Raw genomic sequence first — 15,182 nt, 5'->3', positions numbered from 1 at the left:
GTGGATGCTGTAAATCTCAAACAAAAACATAAATTGCTGGAGAAACTCAGCAGCTCTTACAGCATCTGGAGAGAGAGACAGAGTTAACGTTTCAAGTCTCTGAAGAAGAGTCATACGGACTCGAAATGTTAACTCTTTCTCTCTCTCCACATATGTTGTCAGACCTGCTGAGTTTTTCCAGCTAGTTTTATTTTTGTTTCAGATCCAAGTATTGCTTAAGCGGTGAGAAGCTGGGAACTGTGAATATCCAGAGAGATTTAGGGATCAAAATACAGAGATCACTAACAGATGGTGAATAGATTCAGAATAGAATGAGGCAGACTGACAGAATGTTGGCCTTTACCTGCAGTGGAAGTGATGTTATAGCCTGTACACAGCTCTGGTTAGAGCCCATTAACTGAGTCCAGTTCAGGGCCCCACACCTCAGGAGAGATATCTCGTTCTTGGAGGGGGTGCAGTGCAGATTCACCAGAATGGCCAAAAGGGTTAAATTACGTGGAGAGCTTACACAGACCCACGTTGTGTTCCCTTGAGTGCAGAAGATGAAGGGGTGACCTAATCGAGGGGTTAATGATAATTCAAGGACATGATCGTGTCAATAGAAGGAAAGAATTTCCTTTGCTGTGAACAACGGGGCAGAATTTTAAAAATTGAGCCAGACCATTTGGGGTTGATGCCAGGAAACACGTCACACTGCAGCATATTGGAAATCTGAAACTCTCTCCTCCCAAAAAGCCATTCAGGCTGAGATTGACAGAGTTTTGTTGGGAAAGGGGATTAAGGGTTAAGGATCCCAGGTGGGTAGGTGAGAGTTAAGAGACAGATCAGCCATGACCTGACTAAATGGTGGAAGACTTGAGCTGAATGGCCTCCTCCTGTTCCCATGATACTTTAGGGCTCCCCCATCGCTGCTGCTTACCTTTGAGTAGGTGGAGTTTTCAATGGGCTGGTGTTTGGGGAGCTGTGCACTGGGGACACCTTGACAGGGGTGATAGGCCGTGGAATCTTGCTCTTGCTGCCCAGTGCCCGCTTCTGCCTGCCAGCAAGTGAGTGGGCCTCGCTTCCCTTCCCTGCTCTGTTGAGGGAACTTTCGGAGTTTGTGTCCTCCTCAGAGGCTGTGGCTGGTGAACTCCCTGAGCCCTGTCTGCAATCCTCTCCTGAGGAGGCAGAGGAGGAGGTCACTGAGGACAGGTGTATCAGCCGACTCTGCCTCTTGTCCATCAGCAAGCGAGCCAAATCCAAGTGCTTGGACCTCCTGTGGATCAGTCTGTCCTTGAAGAAAAGAGCTGCTGAATGCTCTGACCTTGTATCCTCCTCAGAGACCAACACTGGAATCCGACTCTTCCATTGGGATCTAGCTGGTGTCCTGAGATGGGCACCTCCGGTCACTGGTCTGCTGCCTTCTCCCTCCCTTCCCTGGGTGGACTCTTGCTCAGGAAAATGGCCGGTCCCCACAAGGCCTAGAGGTTCTGGCTTCACTGTCCTCTCCGGCAAGCCTGCTCCAATCCCCACCCCATTCTGGGCTCTTGGCGCTCCAGCTTGGGTCTTGAGTTGGAGTAGAGTTGGAGGAGGAGCCTCAGCCACTCCCTCTGCCATGGGCCAGTTCCCGTTCTCTGGCTCTCGCGTCTGGAAGAACTCGTAATGGTCCTGAGGCAGGAGCTGCCCAGTGGAGGACATGACATTGAGATGTGTCTTCTCAGCAATGTGCAGGAACGTTCGCTCAACCTTGGTGAAGGGGCAGGAGGCTGCTGCAGCTATAACAGGGCAGGGTGGTTTAGCTTCCGACTTGATGATGGAGGAGAGGGTCCCTGGCTCGGAGACATCTAGCTGACTACCCAGAGCCTGAGGTTTCTCACTCTGAGGTGTCATGGCAGCCAAGGTCCCCATGTCTGCGTCTGGTGCCAAGTCGCCAGTCGTGGGTGATTTGTGGATATCACCTGGTGAGAAAAGCACCAGTGTTTTGGAGCCTTCCTCTAGCTCCTGCTCACCATCTGCCCCGGAGGTCCGGCAGCGCCCCTCTCTCTGATCATCAGCCAGGAGTGTGGAAGGAGCAGCTTCCTGGCTGCACTCAGTGCTTTTCTCACTCTCCTCGCTGCTAGACTCACTCTGTTCCATCCCTCCCTCACTCTGCTCCTTCGTTCCTTCCTTTCCTCCCTCTCTCCACTCCTTCACACCCTCAATCTCCTCTTCGTCTCTATTGAAACGGTCTGACTCCAGGTCAAAGGTTGCTGTTAAGACCACATTGGAGAAGTCAACCCGCCTCGGGCGAGTCTGGAGATCTCTCTCACTGTCGGTATCTCTGGGAGGGACTGCCCGGCCAATGGGCAGACATCTCAACCGCAAAGGGCAAGGAAGCTCTCCAACCACAACTGCTGGCACAGCGTCCAGTTCATCTGTTTTGCTGATCAATGCCTGAAATCAAAAGACAGGTTTTATTTCTGAAATATCCCACACTCTCCCTCATTCTTCAGAAACTGCCCATCCCTCATTACCCTGAGAAGGTGGTGGTGAGTCTTGCATTGCAGATGTAGTAACACAATGACTTACGAGGGAACTTTCCGGAGCTGAATGACTGCTACACACAGGACAGAGTGGACTCTGCACTGGACCAATTGGAGCCTTTAGCAACGGCCAGAGCTCTGTTGTTTAATCCAATCAAAGGACATGGGTAAGACCAACATTTACAGCCAATTTTTCATTGCCCTTGGACAATGGGACAAGATTGTAAGAGGGCGAGGGGGTATAGTTCAGTGGAGGCTGAAACAGGCACATGAAGTGGCAGCAACAACTCTGTAGAACAGATGCAGAGATGGAGGGCAGAAAGACAGACTGGATTGGGGGGGGTGGGGGGATGGGGAGACGGACTGTGTGGGGGGTGGGGAGACAGACTGGCGAGGGGAAGGGTGGAGGAAGGGGGGAGGGAGGGGGGGATGGGGGAAAGGGGGAGAAACATAGAAATTAGGAGCAGGAGTAGGCCATTCAGCCCTTCGAGCCTGCTCCACCATTCATTATGATCATGGCTGATCATCCAACTCAATAACCTGCTCCCGCTTTCTCCCCATATCCTTTGATCCCTTTTCACCCCAAGAGCTATATCTAACTCCTTCTTGAAAACATACAATGTTTTGGCCTCAACTACTTTCTGTGGTAGCGAATTCCACAGGCTCACCTCTCTCTGGGTGAAGACATGTCTCCTCATCTCAAAAAATTAATTAATTAAAAGTGGTGTCACGGTAAATCAGGGACCTGATTGGCTGGTAGAGAATCGACACTGAATTTGAAACTAAAACATTGTTAAGCTGATTAAACTAATAAATTAATCACTTAATTAATAAGTAAAGGGTTTCTAGACCAGAATCAGGGGATTACTGTTTTTAGAATTTAGCATTTATAGTAGAAATCTAGTCCTAGGGAACGTATAGTTAATAAGGAGTCAATAAGCAGTTATTAGATGTAAATTGATTTATTAAATAGTTCTAGAAATGGCAGTTGCAGGGGTGACGTGCTTCACCTGTGGGATGTGGGAAATCTGTGACGCTTCAAGTGTCCTGGACAACTACATCTGCAGGAAGTGTACCCAATTGCAGCTCCTCACTGACCGCATGGATCGGTTGGAGCAGCAGTTGGATGCACTTAAGAGCATTCAGGTGGTGGAAAGCGTCATAGACAGGAGTTTTACAGATGTGGTCACACCCAAGGTACAGACAGGTAGATGGGTGACCGCTAGAAGGGGCGACCGCTAGAAGGGGCAGGCAGTCAGTGCAGAAATCCCCTGTGGCTGTCCCCCTCTCTAACAGTTATACTGTTTTGGATACTGTTGGGGGGGGATGGCCTATCAGGGGAAAACAACAGCAGTAGCCAGAGCAGTGGCACCACGGCTGTTTCTGTTGTTCAGCAGGGGGGGTCAAAGCACAGAAGAGCAATTGTCATAGGGGACTCTATAGTCAGGGGCTCAGATAGGTGCTTCTGTGGTCGTGAAAGAGACACCAGGATGGTATGTTGCCTCCCTGGTGCCAGGGTCCAGGATGTCTCTGATCAGGTATGGGACATTCTGAAGGGGGATGGAGAACAGCCAGAGGTCGTGGTACACATTGGTACTAACGACATAGGTAGGAAGAGTGATGAGGTCCTGCAGCAGGAGTTCAGGGAGTTAGGCAGAAAGTTAAAAAAAAACAGGACCTCTAGGGTTGTAATCTCAGGATTACTCCCTGTGCCACGTGCCAGTGAGGCTAGAAATAGGAAGATAGTGCAGCTGAACACGTGGCTGAACAGATGGTTTAGGAGGGAGGGTTTCTGATATCTGGATAAGTGGGATCTCTTCCGGGGCAGGTGGGACCTGTACAAGAAGGACGGGTTGCATCTAAACTGGAGGGGCACCAATATCCTGGCTGCGAGGTTTGCTAGTGTCACTAGTGAGAGTTTAAACTAGTATGGCAGGGGGGTGGGAACCAGAGCAATAGGTCAGCAGGTGAAATAAATGACTGGGAACCAGTGAATATGGCCAGTAGGACTAAGAGGAAGGACAGGCAGGGAGAAATTACTGAACACAGTGGGACTGGGGGTCTGAAATGCATTTGTTTCAATGCGAGAAGTATAACAGGCAAGGCAGATGAGCTTAGAGCTTGGATTAGTACTTGGGACTATGATGTTATTGCTATTACAGAGACTTGGTTGAAGGATGGACAGGACTGGCAGATAAACATTCCAGGATTTAGATGTTTCAGGCAGGATAGAGAGGGATGTAGAAGAGGTGGGGGAGTTGCACTGCTGGTTAAGGGGAATATCACAGCTGTACCACAGGAGGACACCTCGTTGGGCTCATGCAGCAAGGCAATATGGGTAGAGCTCCGGAATAGGAAGGGTGCTGTCACAATGTTGGGGGTTACTATAGGCCTCCCAATTGCCGGCGGGAGATTGAGAAACAGTTATGTAGGCAGATTTTGGAAAAATGTAAAAGCAATAGGGTTGGTGTGGTGGGTGATTTTAACTTTCCCTATATTGACTGGGAATCACTTAGTGCCAGGGGTTTGGATGGTGCAGAATTTGTAAGGTGCATCCAGGAGGGCTTCCTGAGACAATATGTAGATAGTCCAACTAGGGAAGGGGCAATACTGGACCTGGTATTAGGGAATGAACCCAGCCAGGTGGTCGAAGCTTCAGTAGGGGAGCATTTTGGGAAAAGTGACCATAATTCAGTAAGTTTCAAGGTACTGGTGGATAAGGGTAACAGGAGTCCTCAGGTTAAGGTGCTGAATTGGGGGAAGGCTAATTATAACAATATTAAGCAGGAACTGAGGAATCTAGACTGGAGGCAGATGTTTGAGGGCAAATCAACAACTGACATGTTTTGAAACGTCAGTTGATAAGAATTCAGGACTGGCATGTTCCTGCTAGGATGAAGAATAAGCATGGCAATTTCAGGAACCTTGGATAATGAAGGATATTGTGAGATTAGTCAAAAAGAAAAGGGAAGCATTCGTAAGGGCTAGAAGGCTGGGAACAGTTGAAGCCCGTGGAGAATATAAAGGAAGTAGGAAGAAACTTAAGCAAAGAGTCAGGGGGGCTAAAAAGGGTCATGAAAAGTCACTGGCAACCAGGATTAAGGAAAATCCCAAGGCCTTTTATACATATGTAAAAAGCAAGAGGGTAGTCAGGGAAAGGGTAGGCTCACTCAGGGACAGAGGTGGGAATCTGTGTGTGGAGCCAGAAGAAATGGGAGAGATACTAAATGAATACTTCTCATCAGTATTCACCAAAGAGAAGGACTTAGCGGTCGATTTGTCTAGGGAAGAGTGTGTAGATAGCCTGGATCATGTTGAGATCAAAAAAGAGGAGGTGTTAGGCATCTTGAAGAATATTAAGGTGGATAAGTGCCCAGGGCCAGATGGGATCTACCCCAGAGTACTGAGGGAGGCAAGGGAGGAGATTGCTGGGGCCTTGACAGAAGTCTTTGTATCCTCACTGGATATGGGTGAGGTCCCAGAGGACTGGAGAATGGCCATTGTTGTTCCATTGTTTAAGAAGGGTAGCAGGGATAATCCAGGAAATTACTTGATAGAAGTTTACAAAATTTTGAGTGACATGGACAGAGTAGATAGTCAGAAGCTTTTTCCCAGGGTGGAAGAGTCAATTACTAGGGGACATAGATTTTAGGTGAGAGGAGAAAACTATAGAGGAGATGTGTGGGGCAAGTTTTTTACACAGAGGGTCTGGAATTCGCTGCCAGAGGAGGTGGTGGAAGCAGGTACCACAGTGGTATTTAAGAGGCAGCTTGACAAATAGGATGGGATTAGAGGGATATGGACCCTGGAAGTGCAAAATGTTTTAGTTGACGGGCAATATGATCAGCGCAGGCTTGGAGGGCTGAAGGGCCTGTTCCTCTGCTGTACTCTTCTTTGTTCTTTGTTCTCCTAAATGGTCTATCCCGTATCCTCAGACAGTGACCCCTGGTTCGGGACTCCGAATATAATCCTAACCGACTCATATTAGGAGAGATTTACGTCAGTCCCATCATCCCAGGAATCAGTCTGGTAAACCTTCTCTGCCTCCCTCTATAGCAAGAACACCCTTCCTCAGATAAAGAGACCAAAACTGCACACAATATTCCAGGTGTGATTTTACCAAGGCCCTGTACAATTGCAGCAAGACATCCCTGTTCCTGTACTCGAATCCTCTGGCTATGAAGGCCAGCATACCATTTGCCTTCTTTACCACCTGGAGGGGGAGGGGGAGGGGGAGGGGGAGGGGGAGGGGGAGGGGGAGGGGGAGGGGTGAGGGGTGAGGGGAGGGGCAGGGGAGGGGCAGGGGAGGGGAGGGGCAGGGGGAGGGGAGGGGCAGGGGGAGGGGCGTGGCAGGGGAGGGGCTAGGGAAGGGGAGAGGGAAGGGGGTGGGGAGGGGGAAGGGGGTGGGGAGGGGGAAGGGGGAGGGTGGAGGGGAGGGGTGGGGAGGGTGGAGGGGAGGGGTGGGGAGGGTGGAGGGGAGGGGTGGGGTGGGGGCAGGGGAGGGGAGGCGGCAGGGGGCGGGGCAGGGGGCAGGGAGGGGCAGGGGAGGGGAGGGGCAGGGGAGGGGAGGGGAGGGGCAGGGGAGGGGAGGGGCAGGGGAGGGGCAGGGGAGGGGAGGGGAGGGGGAGGGGAGGGGCGGGGCAGGGGAGGGGCGGGGGAGGGGAGGGGAGGGGGAGGGGAGGGGCGGGCAGGGGAGGGGCAGGGGGAGGGGAGGGGCAGGGGAGGGGAGGGGCAGGGGAGGGGAGGGGCAGGGGAGGGGAGGGGGAGGGGAGGGGAGGGGGAGGGGCAGGGGAGGGGCAGGGGAGGGGGAGGGGCAGGGGGAGGGGCAGGGGAGGGGAGGGGCAGGGGAGGGGAGGGGGAGGGGAGGGGGAGGGGAGGGGCAGGGAGGGGCAGGGGAGGGGAGGGGAGGGGCAGTGAGGGGCAGGGGAGGGGAGGGGAGGGGGAGCGGAGGGGCAGGTTGAGGGGTGGGGGAGGGGAGGGGTGGGGGAGGGGAGGGGCAGGGGAGGAGAGGGGAGGGGGAGGGGGAGCGGAGGGGCAGGTTGAGGGGTGGGGGAGGGGAGGGGTGGGGGAGGGGAGGGGCGGGGGAGGGGAGGGGAAGGGGAGGGGGAGGGGCGGGGAGGGGCAGGTGGAGGGGCAGGTGGAGGGGAGGGGGGGGTGGCGGGAGCGGAGGGGAGGGGGCAGGAGGGGAGGGGGCGGGAGGGGAGGGGCCAGGAGCGGAGGGGGCAGGTACAGAGCGGAGGGGACGGGAGCGGAGCGGAGGGGGCGGGTACAGAGGGGAGGGGACGGGAGCGGAGGGGAGGGGGCGGGAGCGGAGCGGAGGGGGTGGGTACGGAGGGGGCGGGAGCGGAGGGGGTGGGAGCGGAGGAGGCTGGAGCAGAGCGGAGGGAGGGGGCGGGACTGGAGGGGAGGGGAGGGTGTGGGAAGGGAAGTGGGAGGATGGAGGAAGAGGGGGAGGGTGGAATAGGGAGGAAGAGGGAGGGATGGATGAGGTGGAGGGAGGGAGAGGGTAGAGAAGGGGGAGGGACCTAGAGAAAGAGGGGAGAGACGGGTGAGGGACGGGTGAAGGCAGAGTGATTGGGCGCGGAGGAGAGGTGGGGGGAGTAGACAGGGAGGGGGAGGGGAAGTAGGGCAGAGGGGAACAGGAGAGGAGGGGAAGGGGAGGGGGAGTGGGGAGAGAGGCGGGGAGGGGGGAAGAGAGGCTGGGGACTGGGGTGGAGGCACAGGGGAGGGGGAGATGAGGCGAGGAGGGAGGAGCAGAGGCGGCTGAGGGGGGAGGAGAGGTGGGGGCAGGGGGGGAGAGGAGAGGCGATAGGGGATAGGGAGGGGGAGGTGAAGAGAGGAAGGAAAGGAGGAGTGGAAAGGTGGATGAGAGGAATGTGATGGGTCCAGGAGAGGTGCAGGGAGGGGAGGTGGGGGAGGGGAAGGAGGCTGGGAGGCAGCTTGGGGGGAGGAGACATGTGGGAGTGGGGAGGGGAGGCAAGGGTGGGGAGGCAGGGAGGGGAACGAAAGGCGGGGGGATGGGGAGGAGGGGAGGAGAGGCGGGGAACGGGGAGCAGAGGTGGGGCGGGGGAAGAGGAGGGGAAGGGGAGAGGCTGGGGAGGGGGGAGCAGAGGTCTGGAGAGGGTAAGAGCAATGTGGGAGGGGTTAAGAGTGTTGGAGGAGGGAGGAGGAGTGTATAAGAGTGGTGGAGGAGGGGTTAGGAGTGGGGGGAGGGAGTGGCATGGGAGAGGTTAGGAGTAGCGGGCAGTGGGGACTGATGGCAGGGAATAGGGAGGAGCACCGAGGGCGGGAGGGAGTGACATAGATCGATTAACGTGGAGAAGGGAGGGAGGGGGAGGAAGTGAAGGGAGGCTGGTGTGAGGTTTCAGAGGGAGTGATGGGCAAGAGGGAATGAATGTTTAAGTTGGTGGATGTGGTACCAATCAAGCGGGAGGTGATGGCGTGGTCATCGGCCAGACTAGTCAAGCAACAGTTGGATGTAGTCATCCTCACGGAATCATACCTTACAGATAATGTCCCAGACATCACCATCACCATCCCTGGGTATGTCCTGTCCCACCGGCAGGACAGACCCAGCAGAGGTGGTGACACAGTGGTATACAGTCAGGAGGGAGTTGCTCTGGGAGTCCTCAACATCGACTCTGGACTCCATGAAGTCTCACGGCATCAGGTCAAACATGGACAAGGAAACCTCCTGCTGATTACCACGTACCGCCCTCCCTCAGCTGATGAATCAGTGCTTCCTCCATGTTGAACACCACTTGGAGGAAGCACTGAGGGTGTCAAGGGCGCAGAATGTACTCTGGGTGGGGGACTTCAATGTCCATCACCAAGTGTGGCTCGGTAGCATCATTACTGACCGAGCTGGCCGAGTCCTAAAGGACATTGCTGTTCGACTAGGTCTGCGGCAGGTGGTGAGGGAACCAACAAGAGGGAAAAACATACTTGACCTCATCCTCACCAACCTGCCTGCTGCAGATGCATCTGTCCATGACAGTATCAGTAGGAGTGATCACCAAACAGTCATTGTGGAGACAAAGTCCCACCTTCACATTGAGGATTCCCTCCATCGTGTTGTGTGGCACTACCACTGTGCTAAATGGGATAGATTTCTAACAGATCTAGCAACTCAAGACTGGGCATCCATGAGGCGCTGTGAGCCATCAGCAGCAGCAGAATTGTACTCAAACACAATCTGTAATTTCATGGCCCAACGTATCCCCCACTCTACCATCACCATCGAGTGATGGGGATCAACCCTGGTTCATTGAAGAGTCCAGGAGGGTATGCCAGGAGCAGCATCAGGCAGACCTAAAAATAAGGTGTCAACCTGGTGAAGCTATAACACAGGAATACTTGCATGTCAAACAGCATAAGCAACAAGTGATAGACAGAGCTAAGCGATCCCACACCCAACGGATCAGATCTAAGCTCTGCAGTCTTGCCACATCCAGTAGTGAATGGTGGTGTATAATTAAACAACTCACTGGAGGAGGAGGCTCCACAAATATCCCCATCCTCAATGATGGAGGAGCCCAGCACATCAGTGCAAAAGATAAAGCTGAAGCATTTGCAACAATTTTCAGCCAGAAGTGCCAAGTGGATGATCCATCTCAGCCTCCTCCAGAGGTCCCCAGATGCCAGTCTTGAGCCAATTTGATTCACTCCACGTGATATCAAGAAATGGATGAAGGCACTGGATATGGGTCTTGACAATATTCCAGCAATAGTACTGAAGACTTGTGCTCCAGAACTTGTGGTGCCCCTAGCCAAGCTGTTCCAGTACAGCTACAACACTGGCATCTACCCAGCTATGTGGAAAATTGCCCAGTTATTTCCTGTACACAAAAAGCAGGACAAATCCATCACATTCCTGACTTGTCCCTTGTCGATGGTGGACAGGCTTTGCGGAGTCAGGAGCTGAGTTACTTGCCGCAGGATTCCAAGCCTCTGACTTGCTCCTGTAGCCACAGTATTTATATGGCTAGTCCAGTTCAGTTTCTGGTCAATGGTAACCCCCAGGATATTGATGGTGGGGGATTCAGTGATGCTAATGCCATTGAACATCAAGGGGCAATGGTTGGATTGTCTCTTGTTAGAGATGGTCATTACCTGACACTTGTGTGGTGTAAATGTTCTGGTTTTGCCAATGTTTGAACCAAGGCTGTAATGAGGTCAGGAGCTGAGTGGCCCTGGCAGAACTCAAACTGGGCGTCAGTGAGCAGGTTATTGCTAAGCAAGTGCTGCTTGATAGCACTGTTGATGACCCCTTCCATTACTCCTGATGATTGAAAGTAGACTGATGCGACGGTATTTGGCCGGGTTGGATTGGGGATATTTGTGGAGCCTCCTCCTCCAGTGAGTTGTTTAATTGTCCACCACCATTCACAACTGGATGTGGCAGGACTGCAGAGCTTAGATCTGATCCATTGGTTGTGGGATCGCTTAGCTCTATCACTTGCTGCTTATGCTGTTTGACATGCAAGTAACCCTGTGTTGTAGCTTCACCAGGTTGACACCTCATTTTTAGGTGTGCCTGGTGCTGCTCCTGGAATGCCCTCCTGCACTCTTCATTGAACCAGGGTTGATCCCCTGGCTTGATGGTAATGGTGGAGTGGGGGATATGCCGGGCCACGAGGTTACAGATTGTGTTCGAGTACAATTCTGCTGCTGCTGATGGCCCACAGCGCCTCATGAATGCCCAGTCTTGAGTTGCTAGATCTGTTTGAAATCTATCCCATTTAGCACAGTGGTAGTGCCACACAACACGATGGAGGGTATCCTCAATGTGAAGGTGGGACTTGGTCTCCACAATGACTGTGTGGTGGTCATTCCTACCAATACTGTCATGGACAGATGCATCTGCAGCAGGCAGGTTGGTGATGATGAGGTCAAGTATGTTTTTCCCTCTTGGTTCCCTCATCACCTGCCGCAGACCCAGTCTAGCAGCTATGTCCTATAGGACTTGGACAGTAATGGTGCAACTGAGCCACTCTTGGTGACGGGTATTGAAGTCCCCCACCCAGAGTCATTTAGGACTCGGTCATTTAGGACTCAGTCAGCTCGGTCAGTAGTGGTGCTACCGAGCCATCCTTGGTGATGGACACTGAAGTCCCCCACCCAGAGTACATTCTGCGCCCTTGCCACCCTCAGTGCTTCCTCTAAGTGGTGTTCAACATGGAGGAGGCACTGATTCATCAGCTGAGGGAGGGCGGTATATGGTAATCTGCAGATTTCCTTGTCCATGTTTGACCTGATGCCATGAGACTTCATGGGGTCCAGCACGGGGTTAGATACAGAGTAAAGCTCCCTATAAACTGTCCCATCAAACACTCCCAGGACAGGTACAGCACGGGGTTAGATACAGAGTAAATCTCCCTCTACACTGTCCCCATCAAACACTCCCAGGACAGGTACAGCATGGGGTTAGGTACAGAGTAAAGCTCCCTCTACACTGTCCCCATCAAACACTCCCAGGACAGGTACAGCACGGGGTTCGATACAGAGTAAAGCTCCCTCTACACTCCGGCACTTTTCCAATTCTGTGTTCGTTTTCTATTGGAGTGAGAAACTGGTTACTGGGATCTTCGTGCTTCTCCCTATGCTCCGGTCTCTCCTGTGGGCAGGTGGTTGTGGGCGAGGGTGGGAAGAAGGGGAGGAAGAGGTGGGAGCCGTGATTCCACAGTTGTTCAAACCCTTAGGTTTGGTTTTTTGGTCACAATTGCTGGTGCAAAGACTTTGACTTGGAAGCCGAGAGCTCATGCTTAAAGCTGCTGAGTGAGAGAGGAATCTGTACAGGGTATCACAGACCCAACTACTAAGCAAGGGAAACTGGTGTACATCCAGAGCAGGTCCACTTCCCCCCTCCCCCCATCTCACACCGTTTCCCCTCCCTGCCCTACCCCTCAGCTGCTGGACATGTGAGATAGGCCTGGGTGGACTGCTGGGGCAGAGCGGGTGGAGGCGCTGGTGAAGTCTATGCTGAGAATTGCCTACTCCTGTTCCGACGCACATTGTTTTGATTAGGAGGGGTGGGGAGGGGAGGGGACCGCTTCAACTGTTCCAGACAAGGCATCCCGCGAAAGATCTCGCTCCGAGAAACCTGTCTGAAAACAAAAGACGAGACTGTAAAGATGAATTTGTGCCTTTGCTGATCTGTGGGTTTGGCCCCATGCTGGTGTCTGGATTGCCCCAGGCAGAGTGACATCCCCACCCTCACCCTCATGGCCCAGCAGGGCAGTGTGAATATGCTGAGCTCAGAGTTGGTGCTGGCCTCTCTACCCTCCCCTGTGCCTGTGCTAGACCCTGCTTCAGTTAGGCATTCAGCCTTCGAGACTGACTCTGCACAGACGCTTGTGTAAATTCTAAAACAGAGGAGGAGAGAGGAGGAGGAAGGAGGGAACGTTTGGTCAGTCTGGAATGAACCAAACGAAGAACAGCAAATTACTGATCAATGAAAGAGACGAGTCAGTCTAAGAACAGACAAAGGCAACTACAGAAAAGGTCTGATCTGAAAAGCTTTAATATGATCTAGGGAAATATACAGCTGATATTCCAGATGGTTTACATTCCATACAAGGGAGAAAAGGCACAAATTCAAGTTTACATTTGTATAGCAAGCGTCTCCTTTTAGAAATTATATTTTACAATAATTTGGCAATATTTACAGGTCAAACAGGTCATTCCATGCAAATGAATAGTCCCGCTGGCATATACAGTACATTATTATCCAAGTAGCTCTTTGCAAAAGCCAAGATATCCGAGAGAGGACAGCTTGAGAAACATGCATGGGTTCCCCACTCCTTATTCACAGTATTAAAACCCCAATTCAAAGAGGATTGCAGAAGGAATATGATTAAATTAGTGAGCTAGACTAGAACGCTACAGTTCACTAAATAAAAAAACCAACAGGCATCCGTTCAACACTAATCTGATAGACAGAAAGGTATACAATCTCCAGATTCCCAGTCCAGTGTACCCTCTCTGCATACAATCTCCAGATTCCCAGTACAGTGTACCCTCTCTGTATATAATCTCCAGATTCCCAGTACAGTGTAGCCCGGTGTATACAATTCCCAGATTCCCAGTCCAGTGTACCCTCTCTGTATACAATCTCCAGATTCCCAGTACAGTGGACCCTCTCTGTATACAATCTCCAGATTCCCAGTACAGTGTACCCTCTCTGTATACAATCTCCAGATTCCCAGTACAGTGTACCCTCTCTGCATACAATCTCCAGATTCCCAGTACAGTGTACCCTCTCTGTATACAATCCCCAGATTCGCAGTACAGTGTACCCTCTCTGTATACAATCTCCAGATTCCCAGTACAGTGTACCCTCTCTGCATACAATCTCCAGATTCCCAGTACAGTGTACCCTGTCTGTGTACAATCTCCAGATTCCCAGTACAGTGTACCCTCTCTGTGTACAATCTCCAGATTCCCAGTACAGTGTACCCTCTCTGTGTATAATCTCCAGATTCCCAGTACAGTGTACCCTCTCTGTATACAATCTCCAGATTCCCAGTACAGTGTACCCTCTCTGTGTACAATCTCCAGATTCCCAGTACAGTATACCCTCTCTGTATACAATCTCCAGATTCCCAGTACAGTGTACCCTCTCTGCATACAATCTCCAGATTCCCAGTACAGTGTACCCTCTCTGTGTACAATCTCCAGTTTCCCAGTACAGTGTACCCAATCTGTCTACAATCACCAGTTTCCCAGTACAGTGTACCCAATCTGTACACAATCTCCAGATTCCCAGTACAGGGTACCCAATCTGCATACAATCTCCAGATTCCCAGTACAGTGTACCCAATCTGTATACAATCTCCAGATTCCCAGTACAGTGTACCCTCTCTGTATACAATCAACAGTTTCCCAGTACAGTGTACCCACTCTGTATACAATCACCAGTTTCCCAGTACAGTGTACCCAATCTGTATACAATCTCCAGATTCCCAGTACAGTGTACCCTCTCTGTGTACAATCTCCAGATTCCCAGTACAGTGTACCCTCTCTGTGTACAATCTCCAGGTTCCCAGTACAGTGTACCCTCTCTGTATACAATCAACAGTTTCCCAGTACAGTGTACCCACTCTGTATACAATCACCAGTTTCCCAGTACAGTGTACCCACTCTGTATACAATCACCAGTTTTCCAGTACAGTGTACCCAATCTGTATACAATCTCCAGATTCCCAGTACAGTGTACCCAATCTGTATACAATCACCAGTTTCCCAGTACAGTGTACCCAATCTGTGTACAATCTCCAGATTCCCAGTACAGTGCACCCTCTCTGTATACAATCAACAGTTTCCAAGTACAGTGTACCCACTCTGTATACAATCACCAGTTTCCCAGTACAGTGTACCCAATCTGTATACAATCTCCAGATTCCCAGTACAGTATACTCTCTCTGTATACAATCTCCAGATTCCCAGTACAGTGTAGCCCGGTGTATACAATCTCCTGATTCCCAGTACAGTGTACCCTCTCTGCATACAATCTTCAGATTCCCAGTACAGTGTACCCACTCTGTATACAATCTCCAGATTCCCAGTACAGTGTACCCTCTCTGTGTACAATCTCCAGATTCCCAGTACAGTGTACCCTCTCTGTATACAATCTCCAGTTTCCCAGTACAGTGTACCCTCTCTGCATACAATCTCCAGATT

The 15,182-nt window shown here is 52.0% G+C and overlaps 1 protein-coding gene across 1 annotated transcript in view; it reads right to left on the bottom strand.

Annotated features, from left to right (window-relative positions):
• Positions 1-215: 215 nt before the first annotated feature.
• The window catches only part of LOC121278078 (tau-tubulin kinase 1-like), a 265,278-nt gene continuing 250,311 nt past the window's right edge, over positions 216-15,182 (bottom strand). The window contains exons 9-10 of the mRNA XM_041188135.1: positions 920-2,412; positions 216-237 (exon numbers count right to left, since the gene is read on the bottom strand). Coding sequence (XP_041044069.1) covers positions 216-237; positions 920-2,412 — 1,515 coding nt within the window. The remainder of the gene's footprint in view (positions 238-919; positions 2,413-15,182) is intronic.

This window comes from Carcharodon carcharias, chromosome 5, assembly GCF_017639515.1.
Source record: "Carcharodon carcharias isolate sCarCar2 chromosome 5, sCarCar2.pri, whole genome shotgun sequence".
Lineage (NCBI taxonomy): Eukaryota > Metazoa > Chordata > Chondrichthyes > Lamniformes > Lamnidae > Carcharodon > Carcharodon carcharias.
Note: the sequence above shows the minus strand (reverse complement) of the source record. Positions and strands in the feature narration are given on the sequence as shown.